General features: G+C 52.6%; 1 protein-coding gene across 1 annotated transcript; it reads right to left on the reverse strand.

The window, feature by feature from the left end:
- Nucleotides 1-340: 340 nt before the first annotated feature.
- On the reverse strand, nt 341-4,449 carry LOC123094729 (translation initiation factor IF-2-like). Its single transcript, XM_044516661.1, has 3 exons — nt 2,788-4,449; nt 1,711-2,678; nt 341-1,641 (listed from the first exon to the last, which is right to left on the reverse strand). Exons 2-3 carry the CDS (start codon nt 2,325-2,327, stop codon nt 1,053-1,055), a joined length of 1,206 nt encoding a protein of 401 aa, XP_044372596.1. The 5' UTR covers nt 2,328-2,678; nt 2,788-4,449; the 3' UTR covers nt 341-1,052.
- Between the last annotated feature and the right edge of the window lie 11,721 nt (nt 4,450-16,170).

Raw genomic sequence — 16,170 nt, forward strand, 5'->3', positions numbered from 1 at the left:
CGTCCTGGTGATCCGGGCGACCCAACGGCGGCTAAGGCATGCGCGGGGCCGGGCCTTGCCAATGCAAAACACCCAGGCTTACTCCTGCGCCTTTTCCTAAGCTGTTCGCACGTCAAGGAGTACTCCTGAGCATCGCGTCTTAGGAGCCTAACTGGTCATGTAGCCCCTCACCCCATGGGCTCGTCTTGGCGACCCGGACGACCCAACGGCGGCTGAGGTATGTGCGGGGCCGGGCTCTGCCGACGCAGTACAACAAAGCAAATGGAAAAGTTAAGGGAACATAATCTAATTATTAAAAAACATATTGTTCCAAGTCGGTAGTTTTAAATGCCTCCCCGAGGCACGCTACATGATATAGGACGAACAAGGAAAAGCAGAGTCGCCAAGCAGCCTCTTCAGACCTGGGCGCCACCGTCGCCCACCAGCAGAGCCCCCTCGCCAGGCGCGTTGCTCGTTCCATAAACCTCGGTCGGAGGACCGACGACCAGGAAACTGCTCAGCATGGCATCCACAGAGCTCTTCATGGCGGCAGCAGCAAGGTCCTGAGAGTCAGAGTCCACCATGGTAAGGAAGGAGGAGAGGTCGAAGCCGGCGTCCTGAAGATAGAGATGGCTAAAGACGCACTTCAGAGCCGAAGAAGAAAGTGAGCGCGCCTCGCTTTCCACCAAGGAGTCAAACCCGTCGACAACATCTTCAAGCACCGCCAAGACTTCAGGGAGCAGAGCAGCAGGGCTTTCCCTCAGGGTCGTCACCACGCCTTCTTTGAGGAATCATCCCCAAAGAGCGTCTTTTGAGCCTTGTAGAAACGCGCCTCGAAGGAGCAAGGGTGCTGCGCTCCATGGCGGACACCTTCTTGGCCTTGGCAAAGGCCGCTTGGGCTGTCTCCACCTCCCCCTTCAGCTTCGTCAGGCGGTCGCGCTCCGCAGCCTGCTCCAAGGCCGCCTTCTTCACTTCGGCGTCTCGATCAGCGACGGCAGCCTCCTGGGCCTTCAGCTTCTCCTCACGCTCCTGGAGCTGGCTGGCCTGGGTGGCCTGCTGATCCTGAAGAGTCTTTAGTTCAGTCTCCACCATGCGGCACCGACCCTAGCTTCTGTGGCCTCCTTCCGTGCCAGGTCGCGCTTCGTGGCGGTCACCCCGAGCACCTTCTGGGCTTCCTCCGCAGAGCCCAAGGCCGCACGGACAAACGCGTCGGCCTGGAACCAACCAGAAACTAGCCCCAGGCGTCCCTGCGCTGAGCGCTGATCCGGGCCCCGAAGTTCACCCTGGAGGAGGTCCAGCACCGCCCTTGCCTCCTCCAGGGCCCCAGAGGTAGCAGGAGCGCCACGGCTCGCCAACACGCTGGGCAGGGGAGGAGACACTCTCGCCGCCAGGACAGAAGAAACCTCAGCCTCAGGAAGAACCGGGGGCTCTGGAGGCTGGGCGACTTCAGTGGCCGCAGCAAGGCCGGGCGCCGGAGGGGTCAGGCCTGCCAAAGGCGCCGGCACCTCCTGAGGATGGGCTTCCATGGCCGCAGGAGATGACATCATCACCAGAGCTGCGGGGGCCGTGGCATTCTCCTTTGCCAGGGTCGCGGCGGCCACTTCAGTGCCTGTGGCCACGGCAACCTCCGTGCCCTCCTTCTGCTTCTTCAACGGCTGCTGCCTAATGGCAGACAAAGGTGCTAAGCATCGCTTCAGGAATCAACAAACAAGGCTAAGGGAAAAGACTTACTGGCCAGCGAAGGTATAGCTCCTCTTCATGCTCAGGAGCAGGCGTTGGGGCGGAGCAGCTAGTGCTGAGCTCTTGAGAGCGGGAGAACTTGCGGTTGGTGCCGCCCGGAATGTTGTCGGTGAAGGCGGAGCACTGCCCGAAGGAATCAACGCGGTCCTGCCCTTCTTTGTGGCCGCCCGCTTGGGCTGCTTCAAAGAGGACACCCGAGATCTCGTGGTGACTCCAGCAGGGCGTGGCACCTCCACCACCGGAGGCTCGTTAGCATCATCGTCAGGAAAGTCGCGGAGGAGCTCCCTCTGCCGCGGGGCAGAGGATTCTTCCACAGCCCCATCCTTGGTGGCCTCAGAGGATTGATCATCGGAGGACAGGTGCACCAAAGCAGTTGCAGCGGGGGAGGCCCCGGCCTCACAAGCCCATGTTTGACACGAGAAAAGTCTTTTTTTCACTCCAGTGAGAAGGGAAGATAAGGAGTGTGGATTTGTCTCATGCGCCGGGAAAAAAAAATGTAGACGGCGGCATCCTCGCGAACCTCCATGCCTTTGTCCTCCATGGCACCGACTTGATGAAGAAGAAGACGGGCATCGTCCTAGCAAGCTCCGTCCATCCACCAGCTCCATTGCACTAGGTACGAGAAGAGCGTTGCATCGCCCACAGACACCTTCATTGGGTGCGTTGTCGACCGCCTCGTCAAAACCTTGTACGGGAAGAGCGTCACTTCGTCCGCGACCACCTCCACTGGGCGCGTCGTCCACCACCTCAACTGCTGCTACGAGAAGAGCGCCGCATCATTTACAGTCACCTCCGTTGAGTGCGTCGTCCGCCGCCTCCATGGCATCGGGTATGAGAAGAGCGCTGCATGGTTCGTGTGGACGCGTTGTCCACCGCCTCAACAGAACCTTGTACGAGAAGAGCGCTCCTTGGTCCGCGGCCAGCTCCGTTGGGCGCGTAGTTCGCCGCCTCAACTGCTCCTGGTACGGGAAGAGCATTGTATCATCCACGGCCACCTTTGCTGGGCGTGCTTTTCGAAGATCATTCTGCAAAATAGATGATAACACGTAGAAAAAGAAAGATCATTACGGCGCCATTGCAGATGGTGCATGCGCCCTCAATGCTCGGTTTTCCGCTTGGAGCAGGTCCTTCTCATCTATACATCACGGCTGCCACGTCGCTGCTCGGTGCGTCTTCTTCTCCTCTACGCTACCGCCAAGGTGCGTATCTTGCCTCAGCGAGATGTGTTGCTGCGTGCGTCTTGTACGTTGGCTGCGTGGGTTGCCTGCCGTGTCCATTCTCTCCTCTGTCTCCTGTGGGACTTCGTTGTTTCTCGATGCTGCCACCTCAAGCGTGTTTTCTTCTCCTCCTGGTCTCCTGGATACACAACAGATATATAGATGTACGTATGCACTGCCGCCACGGACAGCGCTAGGCCGTATGCATGTTGCCCGGTGAGCGTGCCGCCGCTGTCGGCGCGACCTTTTCGGTGTGTTCTCAGCGCTGCCGCGACAGCCTGTCTTGTGCCTCACTCCTGGGCGTGCTGCCCATACGAGGCACGCAGGAGGAGATGCGGCAACTCATCCAGGTACTGCTCGAGGAGTCTTGTACGTGCATGCATGTGCATGTGTTTCCTCACCTGGTACACAATAGAAATAGATCTATGTACTTAGTATTATGCTAACCTGAGAGATGGAACTCCATGTTGCATCCTTGACACACGCTCAATCTCACGATGCTGGTGATGCATGCTCGGCATTACCGCACACATGCTCCGCCATGTCCGAGTCGCCACCAGCGTGTTCTGCTTGCTGTTGCTCGTCCTCTTGCGTCGATGCCGGCGCCGGACAGACGTGACGTGTGTGTCGACCGATGAGCACGCCGCCCCCAGAGGCGCGTCCTTCCCTCTGCCTCGGTATCCCGTTCACGCGACCTTCCTCCGAGGAAACTGCTGTTGGCTTCCCCACTCGTCGACGCTGCCGCCCACGGGCGCGTCTTCTTCTCAGCGTAGGTTTTGGTCTTGGCCTAGGGTGTGCGTGCCTGGCTCTTGCCTACCTGCTTGGTGCGTGGCGCTGCCCCATTGCATCTGATACATCAGAGAAAAACATATACGTAAGTACCATAAACCCACCATGCATAACGATGAATATATGTATATGGATGTCCTGAAGAGCTCTATGTGTCATCGTCGCCGGTGTATCCAGCGAGCTTAACATGCATATGCATCCTCGTCGTCCATGAGCGTGTGTGCGAGGGCGCCACCGCGCTCCTCTGGTTTCCTCTGCAAGGCGCGTCATCGCCGCCGCCGCCGGCGACGCCGCCACGGGCAGTCTCCCTTCGTGTTCTTGCTGTGGCGGCTGGTGGGTTCTTCTGGTGACCTTCTCGATGCTGCCGCAAAGGGGCGCGTCTTCCTCCGACTTGGTTCCCCTCGTGTTCTTGCTGCCATGAAACCTGATAAGAAAAAGAACTTCTACGTACCATCGAAGAAGGAAAAGAAGATGGCATGCTAGCTATTGCACGTGCTTCATCTCGAAGGCGTGCTCTGCGTTCATGGCAAGTCAACTTCTTCAATCGGATGCGGCCACCGCAGGAGCGCCGTCCATGACCTGTCACTCCTCGAACGCGGCGTAGCGTCCCTCCCAGCTGCCGTCGTCTTTGTGTGCCCTGCGCGGAAGCCTCTAAGGAATTACACCAGACGCGATCGCCTCCGGCTGGATGGGTTGTACATGGGCTTTCTTCCTGTCCTTTTGAGCAGTCTTTTCTTCCTATATATATTGGCATCCAGAGGACTAATAGATGGCAAGAGATCATGTGGCGCCCGGCCTTTTTCTTCTTGCCGTGCAAGGCTTCCTACGCGGAGTTTGCCTTTGATCTATGTTATTTCTTTCCAGATTTTGATGGGCATGCTTCCTAGTCAAGTACTCCCTCCGTTCCGAATTACTTGTCTTAGATTTGTCTAGATACGGAGGTATCTAGCACTAAAATGAGTCTAGATACATCCGTATCTAGACAAATCCAAGACAAGTAATTCGGAACGGAGGGAGTACGAGACTCCGTTAGCCAGCTTTGAACTTTTACCTATGCTGTGCACCCGATTGCCCACGTGCATGTTGCCTGTTCATCTCAAATCAAATAGAAAAAGAAAAAGATACACGTTCATGCAAGGTTAGCTAGGTATTTCTAGTATTCGGAGAAGTATAAATGCGTGTTTGCCGGCCGGCCGCAAATACACAAATACGTATATATATGTGCATGGCACGGTCCAGGACGTATGCATGCACACATATTAGGTGCACCAACATTTTATGCATATGTATGTGCTGAGTACGTGGGCATTTGCCATGTGAGCATGCACCACGATAATCAATATTTTCCTTTATATTATAACTTTCCTTTTCTTATATATGATCTGCATCGAAACTCATTAGAAAAATATTATTTTATGCAACAGTGACAAAAACTCGTCAAACAAATGCCCCCTCGTCGAGTCGAACTTGAGTGCGAAGAAATCGAGCTTGACTCGACGAATATCTTTTTTTTTGCACACCATCCATATGTAGCCTGAAGAACTAGTTCAGAGTTGGCATCTCCGTAACGATGTCCGCGCCATTCTGAAGATGATTGATTAGTAACGACGTGTGTTAGTGTAGGTATGTCCATCCACAGTTGTGTTATGTAAGGAGCTCATTGAATCGTATAACAGGCACGATACCAGTCAATGAGGCAACCCTGTCTCATCTTCATTCCATGGCGAAATAACATGCCTTGTCCTAAAAACAAGAATAAACAAAATTTACCAATCTTGTTGCGACCGCCTAGCTGCTGCGATGCCAACCGACTTGATTGGAGGGTTTCACAGATTCACGCTAGCCGCACTGGCGCGTTGCACTGCTCCCATGTTCTCCTTGAGTTGATGTAGGCGAGGCATCGGTAGACCCTCGGTAGCTCCCCTTATTGAGTGAATCGCCACAACATTCATGGCATGACAATTCTGGGAGTACGCTGGGACGCCATCAGCTTTACGAATGATTGAGGGGTTGATGTTGCCCCCATGCTTCATTGTTTTGGAGATGGGGCCACGGAGACACATCAGCACCACCTTCATAAGTGCAAGTATTGCCTCCTGGCGCCCATCGTGTGTGTCGGTGTAGACCATTAGTTGCCGGGCTGTCGTCGGCATTGTCAAGGACGCATGGGTATCGCTGCACCCAAACACCCATAACGTAGTTTGATGTAGTGGTTTGTCGTCAGAATGCCGTCGACGATGACAAGGAGTGACTCTCCATGGCTGCAAAGATGTTGGAGGAGCACAACTAGAAACACCAAACAAAAACAGGCGAAAAAGGTGTTTTTTTTGTTTAAAATGTTGGCTTTTCCGCTGGACACTAGCTATGAGTGTGATGTTGGAAAAAGCTACCAAAGGACTTAGTCATCGGGAATCGTCGAAAGACCTTGACGATTGCAACTCAATAGCTTTGGTGTACATATATGAAGATGCCATGTTTCGGGATGCTTCCGAGAGGCAACAAAAATTCATACTCTAGCCCATCATCATCCTGAGGGCCTCCACAACTCAACATGCCCCTTGCACACGCCCCATGAGCCCAGAGACTTGGGTGTGATAAGTTCAGGGTAAATGGTTTTGGGACAACAACTTGGTGATTTTTTTTTCATGCATATCGAGGGGTGGTGAACAGCTACCTCCCACCTTCCTTCCAGTGGGTCCCTTACTGCTTGGGAATGCTTGATTGCTTCTTGGACTATTGGGATTTTTTTCTCTTGAATTTGCTTCTTGGACTTTCAGAATTTCATCTTATTGCTCACACAGATGATTGATTGGCCGCGGACTTCACAGACTTGTTTTGACATTCGGCTGAAACTTCTTGGGGACTCTTCTTCTAGGATTCTTCGGGACCCACCTTGAGAACTTGGAAGGCAACTGTTCACCTCTGTGGACTAGGAAAACTCTCTAGCACTTTATCTGGGGCTTCTGGTGGCGCACCCCAGGGTTGCCATGTGACTACGCACCAAACCAACTTGTGTTGGGTCAGGCATCCCTCCATGATCTTTTCCTATAGTCTTCCCTAGAGTGCGAGCCTCTGTGAACACGACGCATGCCGGGAAACAAGAAGAGCGTGGGTCTCAATACTCAGAAGTGCCCAAGTAATCATCTTCCCTGCCTCCGCAAGCATACACCTGGTACATATCGTGCATTGTGGGTGTAGGAGCCGCTCCACCTACAACTTGACACATTGTGCCGCCCTCCAACAAGTCCTAGGGTAGCCAAAACTTCAATCAATAGTGTAGTACGTTAGGGGGAAGCCATTTTTTTGTTGGACTTAGTCCGTAAAAATTGGGGAAAACTAGATATATCCATGAAATGCTAAGGAGAATGCATCATGGATCCGAAAGCCCACAGAAAAAGTTTCCCCAATGAAAAACCAAAAGAGGCAAAAATTTAAGAAAAATATTTTTTGAGGAACCGTCCGTTGATTGGGGGCATAGGCGGACTCCCTGGGAATTGACGAGCTGGTATGCTCCCCCGTCGTAGACTTGCTCGATGACGTATGGCCCTTCCCACTTTTGCTCGAACTTGCCCTTCGTCTTGTGTGTCACGACGATGGGTTGCCTAAGCACAAGAACCAACTCGCCTTTTTGAAAGACGTGTTGCTTGACGAGCTTGTCGTAAACTCTCACCATATTTTGGTGGTAAAGCTCCAGGTTCTCTAGAGCATTAAGTCGCCCCTCTTGAAGGGCGTTGAGCTCCTGGAACTGTAGGTGTACCTGTTCGTCTTGGGTGATCTCATTTAGATAGCCACCTGCAAAGAGGGTAGATGGACCTCCAGTGGCAGGACCGCCTCACTCCCGTAAATGAGAGAAACAGAGTCACCTGTGTTGGGGTACATACGGTAACGCGTACACCCACACTGCTTGGAAAGTACATGGCAGTCTGTCGAGTGCCTCGTCACCGTATTATTGAGTGTCTCATCGAGCCTTTTATTGAAGGCTTCGATTGTCCCGTTGGCTTGGTGTGGATGGTGGGGATGTGGTGATGAAGTGAAGAGGAGAGCGGTACGCCCCTTGCTCCCGCTACGCTTAGCCATATTCCTCCGTCTTGTCAGATTCCGATGATGAAGTGGGTGGCCTTTGCCTCGTCGGTGCCCGGCCTGGTGGTGTCCGCCTTGTCGGTGTCAGACTGGTTGACTTGCCTTCGCCTCGTCGGAGCTTGGACGATGTCGGGGAAGTGTGTTGATGTAGGAGTTGGAGTAGACTTGAGTGTCGCCGCATGACAGCGATGCTTAAAGATGACGACAATACTAGCTCGTCGATGTAGACATTGGGGCGTCGAAGTTACGGGGACGAACTCCGCTCGGTGTAGACGGTCATGTAGAAGAACGGCGGTGTGCCGGTGCAGTCTGTGTCCTCGCCAGGTAACAAGTCAAAGCAGATGGAAACGTCATGTGGACATCCATTGTCATCGATGTATATGCCACACTTGCCAGATGAAGAGTTGATGAAGATTGCGGCACCGTGCTGATGTAGTCGGATGGTAGCACGTCGTTGTAGTTGGTGTCCCCGCCGGGTGTGAAGTCGACGAAGATGGTGAAGACATGTTGATGTAGCAGCCTTCCTCGTTGAGCCGGAGGTTGATGATGACGACTCCAACATGGTCACATGTGGTGTAGATAGCGCCAGGTCGCATACCAGCATCCCCTCTGATGTCATCGAGAGCGTAGAGTTAGCGCCGAGGTACTCGCCCGTCGATGCCATAGTGCATCAATTGGGTGTAGCCGCTGGCGTGTCGTCCATGGCTGCCTTGGATACAAGTGCATCAACTGCTAGGACCTCTTCTTCGGCTTCCCTTTGACGCAGCTTATATTGGCGGCATGGTGTCGCTGCCTCCAACTGAGCATGTGCGTCATCCACCGGGGCGTGCCGTGCATCATCGCTCGCTGAAGTGAGAGATGAAGAGAGAGGTAGACAGACATTAAATTTGCGGGTGTCCCATTGAAGAAGACGGACGCCATGATTTTGTTCTTCTTAGTGTAGAGGTTGGTGGTGGAGCCTTGGACGCTGGCTTCCACCTACCGGCGTGTCCGGGTGTTTCACTTGACGATGGATGCCTTTGCTACTTATGTACATCATATGCATTGGTGTAAGATGTCGTTGTAGATGGGAGAAGGAACGGGCCACTTCCGGATGCGAGAGTTGATGCAGATAGAAACAAAACACAGTTGTGTCATTTTATGGTATCTGTACGTCGCCGCCGCGGTACATATAGGGAGCCGCGACTGCGAGTGCGTTATCTGGAGCCATGCATTCCGCCTACTCCTATACTCGCGACAGGGTGTTCCTCGATGCAGTACTCGCGGCCTCCGAGTTGTGTGTGTTGATGTGGTGTTGGTGGAAGACGGAACCACCGGCCTCTTCTCCGACATGCATCTGGCATCATCGCCCAAGGCTCGGAGGCAGCTCCCCGACATACGTTGGTGCGTGTAATCGATGTAATGTGTGTGCACCCATAAAAGGAGGCACCGCCATCCTTTTCCACGGTGCACGTCACGCATCAGCGCTCATGGCTCTACAACTGCCGTTACATCATCTCCGCTTTCCGTGCTAACTTCGAGTATGTCTGTGCAGGACCCTCCTCGGCGTTACATCCATTGGTGCGCGTGTCGCTGCCTTCGGCTGTGTGCGCATCCTCCATCGGAGCATACTCTGTGTTGATGTAGCGTGCGACAACCTATGTGCAAGAATCCTTCGCTGGCCTCGCCGAAGGATGTCCTTCATCGTCGGATGCCGGCGTGTCATCTGTGACCATCCTAGCTACGAGTGCACCCAGCGTGTGGTGCTCCTTGGTGCCCACGGACTTCGTCCGCGCACCTACAGTCGCCGCCTCTTCATTTCTTCTTCATGTGGGGTGTACTATGTGCTGCGGCGCCCCTCCGTCCATCTTCTTGACTCCAGTATCTGCGTCCAGACTCTAGAGGGCCGACCGGGGTACTCTCCTGCCAACATGGGTAGCATGTGTGTCTGCTGGAATTTCTTCATGAGCTTGTGTGTGCATGCATGGCCACACATGGACCAGTGCTTCACCCATGTTCATCGGTAGGCCATCTGAAAAAATAGAAAACAACACGACCATACCTTAACGTGCATGGCATGTTCTTCTGCACGACATGTGCACGAAATCCAGCACGCAAGATGTGTGGGCAAGGGCATCGGTGGCAGCACGACGCCGCGGGCGAACGCGTCCACGGCCTCACGCATCTCCTTTGGCCTGCTCCCTCCCAGCGCAGGCACATCCGAGGTCAGGGCGTGCCATCTCCGATGAGCGCAATCTGTACAACGCTGCCTCCGTGGGAGCGTCGTCGCCTCCTTGGCCTTTTTCCTCCGCTGGACGCATTGTCCGCAGCCTCCGCCGAGGCGTGTGATTATTGACGCCGTACATGTCATATGGGTTGACGTAGCATGTTCGAGTGGACTGGAGGAGGCACCGCTGTCTGGTTCTCCGGCGTGCATCCAGCATCGCTACCGCGGCCGTCGGTGCTTCATCTGCGTCCACCTCGGCTACGGGTGTACGCTGCACACCATCCTCCTTGGTGTGATGCCTACATCAGCGTCGCTGCCTCTTCGAGTGTTGCCTGCAGTCGCCATGGGAGCGCGCAACCAGTGGTACGCACGGGCCTCTTCTGCAACTCCCCCGATCGCCATCATTGGTGCAGCTTCAGGCTTGGACATAGTTCGCACCACCACCGGCGTGGCGCCGCTGTGAGCTAGCCTCTGTCGGGTGCGCCCTCCTCTACGCTAGCACCACGGGCATCAGGCAACGTCTCCTCTTAGCTGGGTTGCTTCCCTTCAGTGAGTCTCCACCAAATACGAGCCGATCCCATGTAGACGAACTTCCTCTGGATGCATGCCCTTCTACAAGAAAGAAGATAAAGCAGAGTAAAATGCATTGTTATGCCTTTTGCAGCATGGTGCTGCCACCGTTGGCGTGTCCATCGAGCCAGGCATAGTACCGCCTTCTGGTGGACCGTGTGACGCCACCATCGTGGGTGCCCGTCCCTATGTGCGCAACCTCTCCATGTGCCCCATAGACGCTGCCATCGCAAGTTGTTTCTACATTGCACGACTGTCCGGGATGGAGCTAGGGCACGTGTGTGGCCAAGCGAGTATGCTACTACCACATGCTGGCCCTCCATGCTGCCATCATATGGGCATCTCCTTGGTCCACGTGTCGCGTGTGCCCCTTCTAGTGAAGAACTTAAGGCATAGAGGATGCACCCGCTCCATAGATCTGTCTTCATGGATAGACGTCACCTCCTTGCCCTAGGAGCATTGAATTGCCCCCAGACAATAACATCTCATGGACACGAATTTGGCCTCATTGCACCCATGGGTTGGCACCATCTCATATTGTTGGAGAAGATCTTGATGAAAAAATCGACGACCACAGCGAAGCAAAGATGGGAGGAGAACCATGTCCCACCGGGCGTGCCAATTTGTTTGACACGAGAAAAGTCTTATTTGCACTCCAGTGAGAAGGAAAGATAAGGAGTGTGGATTTCTCTCATGCGTCGGGGAAAAAGAACAATGCAAGCGTGCCAGTGTACTAAGTACACAAATAAACATAGGGAAACATGCACTTTATTAATCTCTCATTGGAGAAACAAAATTACAAGTTCCCTTTACATATGCGCTCTATGGCCTACTAGCGTGGCCAGCCTGACTGTAGCGATTGCGGTCTCTTGGTTCCCTTGACCTCGAAAGGCTCCCGGTTAATTACTCCCGCGGGATACTCCGCGAGACACCTCCGATTAAGCAGTGTGGTCGTCTTCGTCGTCCTCGCCTTGCGTTCTCCATTGATGATGATGGTGGTGTATGGGCAGCGGCAGAGCCCGTGTCCTTGTCGGTACACGCGCTGCTCAAAACATGGCTTTCTGCTAGCCAGGTCCGCCCTCGCCGTCAGTCCTCGTCGGTCTTGGCGGTGATGATGTAGTTGGCGTTGAAGTCGCATGTGTCCTACTCGACTCGGACTTCTAGACGACCTAGCAGACTCATCGGGGTATGCCTCGCGGGAGTAAGTTGCTTCGGAGACCGGCGTCGGTGTAGAACTATCGCACGCTAACATCAGCATGGCCGGTGTGGTTGGCTCCTCATCTCGGCTAGACGCCGAGTATTCGGTGGTCCGATAAGACAAAGAGGACCGCCTCACAGGGCCGTGGAAAGGTGGTGTCATGGAGACCGTGTCTCCTTAGTTGGTGCTACGCCAAAGGACGACCTGAACGTCGGTGACGCCATTGATATGTATGTCAACACCTATAGGCCAAGAATCTATCCACCGTGAAGAGTGCGCCTCACAATCGAACGTCAGGTCTATGACAGTCCACTTTTATCAAGGTGGACCATCTGGCGAACTTGTGGAGAGATGATCGTATTTGTTGCGTTGCCTTGTCTCAGCCGGGCGCCAGCTTCCGTGGTTTGCCAAGAAAGGGTGCCTCCTAATGGGGTCATCAAGAGTTAGTGCTGGTGAAGTCACATCACCTCCTCACCATTATGCCTCGTCTTCATGGGCTTCGTGTCGCAAATAGCACCATGTGGTGGTAAGGGTTGGTGAAGCTACGTCATTGCGTAGCGCCATCTTCTTCGCATCGCGGGCTCCGTGTTACGGGCTGATGCGACCTGTTGTAGTATAGACACTAAGTTCATCGATGTTTCGCCAGAAGCCGGTTGTGTCCAAAAGTACACTGCATATATGTCAAAGTGCTCGCCGCTAAGTTACGAAGACGAGCAACCGCTCATAAAAGATACATGCATGCACGCTGAATCGTTACAGGCCATGTGCATTTGGAAAGATGAGAAGCGTGTTCAGGTTGAAATGATAATTTCTTGTGCATTAGACTTTCATGCATTAGAAGAAAAACAAGGAAAAGAATATTCCAACTATTTTGATGAGCCACGTTTACAAGGAGGCATCAAGGAGTCCATGATGGATCTTGTGTGTTTGCTAACCAAGATCAGTTGCAACGTGAGGATCAAATATATATATTATTTTATATTCCTCTTCTTACCATGGAAAGAGCGTGTATGGAATGGATTGTTAATACGTGATCAGCTTACCTTAAAAGAAGTCGGATGGGGCCCACCTGCGGATAGAGATGCACTTGATGATGTATGGCGCATCAGTCCATATTAGTTCACATTATGTTGTTTAAATTGGCTTGTAAAAGATTGCATGCTTGCATGCAAGTCATCCGGACGGTAGAGTCCAAGTCAGTTTAAAGTTTATTTAATTTTTTGTGTTGCCGTGCAAGTCTAGGATAGAAATATATTTGGTTTCCAACTTTGTTAGGTGTCGGCTGATATATAAAGCCAAGGTGCGTCACATGTAAGGAGGTTATTTTTGGATAAAATAGACACGATGTGTTTTTAAGGGTAGACACCCGTATCAAGTTTTAGAGGGATCTTTAAAAAACCTCTGTGTTGCGATTTCTTTGTAGAAATTGTTTTTGCGCGTGAGTACCTTCGTCGAGATTGGTTTTCTCGTGCTGGGCCGCAAGGTTCAAACCCTCTACTTCGTGTACATCGCGTGCGCGGGCAAGAGGTTGCTATTGGTGGTGGTGGAGTGTCGTGAAAGATCGGGCCGCAACAACCGATCGGATCTTACTACGAGGTTCGGTCTCATATCAGGTGGTATTCAGAGCATCAGGTTGTTCACGACACTATGGGGAAGATGGCGAGTGCATCATCATTCAGTAAGCTAAGCTATGGATTTCAGTTGGAGGAGGAAGGACGTTGGTTCGGGCTTTTTCACACCCGTGTGGTGGTGAAGGAGAGATCATGTGCCATGACGATCGATCACATGAATGTGGTCAACACCGCAAGCATCGAGATGGTTGAAAAGCTGAATCTACCAATGGTACCACATCCACAACCATACTTGTTTCGTTGGGGTCAGGAAGAGCTCACTGTCACGCACCAAACCAAGGTACTGTTTTTGTTGGAAAATTATTTTTGTGAGGTTTTGTGCGACGTGATTCCGGCACAGATGATTTCGTGTCACTTGTTATTGGGCGAGCCATGGTACAATGAGCATGATGTTGTGTATGATCGCAAAACAAACAGATATACCGTCAAGAAGGATAAGAAGTACGACCTCGTGCCCATGGGCCAGGATCGTTTTATTGTTTGGAGGAAAGAACATCAAAAGAAGGTGAAACAAGAGGAAGATGCTAAAAAAAATATAAGTGAATCTACTGAATATTCTGTGGTCACCAATCAATTCGCCCATGAAAAAGTTGTTGCAGAGATCGAGTCGAAACCGAGGACGGTTTCCACTAAAGGGGGAGAGGATGATGCGACCTGTTGTAGTATAGACACTAAGTTCGTCGATGTTTCGCCAGAAGCCGGTTGTGTCCAAAAGTACACTGCATATATGTCAAAGTGCTCGCCGCTAGGTTACGAAGACGAGCAACCGCTCATAAAAGATACATGCATGCACGCTGAATCGTTACAGGCCATGTGCATTTGGAAAGATGAGAAGCGTGTTCAGGTTGAGATGATAATTTCTTGTGCATTAGACTTTCATGCATTAGAAGAAAAACAAGGAAAAGAATATTCCAACTATTTTGGTGAGCCATGTTTACAAGGAGGCATCAAGGAGTCCATGATGGATCTTGTGTGTTTGCTAACCAAGATCAGTTGCAACGTGAGGATCAAATATATATATATTATTTTATATTCCTCTTCTTACCATGGAAAGAGCGTGTATGGAATGGATTGTTAATACGTGATCAGCTTACCTTAAAAGAAGTCGGATGGGGCCCACCTACGGATAGAGATGCACTTGATGATGTATGGCGCATCAGTCCATATTAGTTCACGTTATGTTGTTTAAATTGGCTTGTAAAAGATTGCATGCTTGCATGCAAGTCATCCGGACGGTAGAGTCCAAGTCAGTTTAAAGTTTATTTAATTTTCTGTGTTGCCGTGCAAGTCTAGGATAGAAATATATTTGGTTTCCAACTTTGTTAGGTGTCGGCTGATATATAAAGCCAAGGTGCGTCATATGTAATGAGGTTATTTTTGGATAAAATAGACACGATGTGTTTTTAAGGGTAGACACCCGTATCAAGTTTTAGAGGGATCTTTAGAAAACCTCTGTGTTGCGATTTCTTTGTAAAAATTGTTTTTGCGCGTGAGTACCTTCGTCGAGATTGGTTTTCTCGTGCTGGGCCGCAAGGTTCAAACCCTCTACTTCTTGTACATCGCGTGCGCGGGCAAGAGGTTGCTATTGGTGGTGGTGGAGTGTCGTGAAAGATCGGGCCGCAACAACCGATCGGATCTCACTACGAGGTTCGGTCTCATATCACGGGCAGCACCGAGGGCGTGTGTCGTCTTCATGGCTCCGGGTAGCGGGCTCCATCTTGACGAGGTAGACATTGGTGGTGTCCTCCTTGCGAGTTAGATGCCACGATCCTCCGCGGTATCGGGTTGATGTTGGCGATGGGTGTCATCTTGGCGAGCTCCGTGTCGCCATCCACCACGACACGACAGCAGCATCCTTGCGAGCTTCACGCCTCTGTCCTCCATGGCACCGGTGTGGTGATATTGGCGTTGGTGTCGTCTTGGCGAGTTTCGCGCCTCTATCTACCGTGGAACGGCGGCGCCATCATTGCCAGCCTCCACGCCTTTGTCCTCCATGGCACCGACTTGATGAAGAAGAAAACGGGCATCGTCTTAGTGAGCTCTATCTCGCCTTTCTCTACGTCACACGGCAGAATTCCTGCGAGCTCCACACCTCCGGGCTCCAACTTGACGAAGTAGACGTCGGCGGCATCCCCAATGGGCGCCACACCTCCATCCTCTAGCTCCAGCATGATGAGGTGTATGGTGGGCGTCCTTCTTGCGAGCTCCCCGTCACGATCCTTGCGGCGCCGGGTTGTTGATGTTGATATTGATGTCATCTTGGCAAGCTCGGTGGCGCCATCCACCGTGGCACGCCAGCGGCTTCCTCGCGAGCCTCCACACCTTCGTCCTCCATGGCGCCGGCTTGATGAAGTTGACACTGGCATCGTCTTGGCGAACTCCATGGCGCCATCTATCGCGGCATGGCGGCGGCATCCTCGCGAGCCTCCATGCCTTTGTCCTCCATGGCACCGACTTGATGAAGAAGAAGACGGGCATCGTCCTAGCGAGCTCCGTCCATCCACTGCCTCCATTGCACTAGGTACGAGAAGAGCGCTGCATCGCCCGCGGCCATCTCCATTGGGTGCATCGTCGACCGCCTCGTCAAAACCTTGTACGGGAACAACGTCGCTTCATCCGTGACTAGCTCCATCGGGCGCGTCGTCCAGCGCCTCAACTGCCCTACGAGAAGAGCGCTGCATCGTTTGCAGTCACCTCCGTTGAGCGCGTCGTCCGCCGCCTCCATGGAATTGGGTACGAGAAGAGCACTGCATGGTCTGT

Source organism: Triticum aestivum, chromosome 4B (genome assembly GCF_018294505.1).
Source record: "Triticum aestivum cultivar Chinese Spring chromosome 4B, IWGSC CS RefSeq v2.1, whole genome shotgun sequence".
NCBI classification, from domain to species: domain Eukaryota; kingdom Viridiplantae; phylum Streptophyta; class Magnoliopsida; order Poales; family Poaceae; genus Triticum; species Triticum aestivum.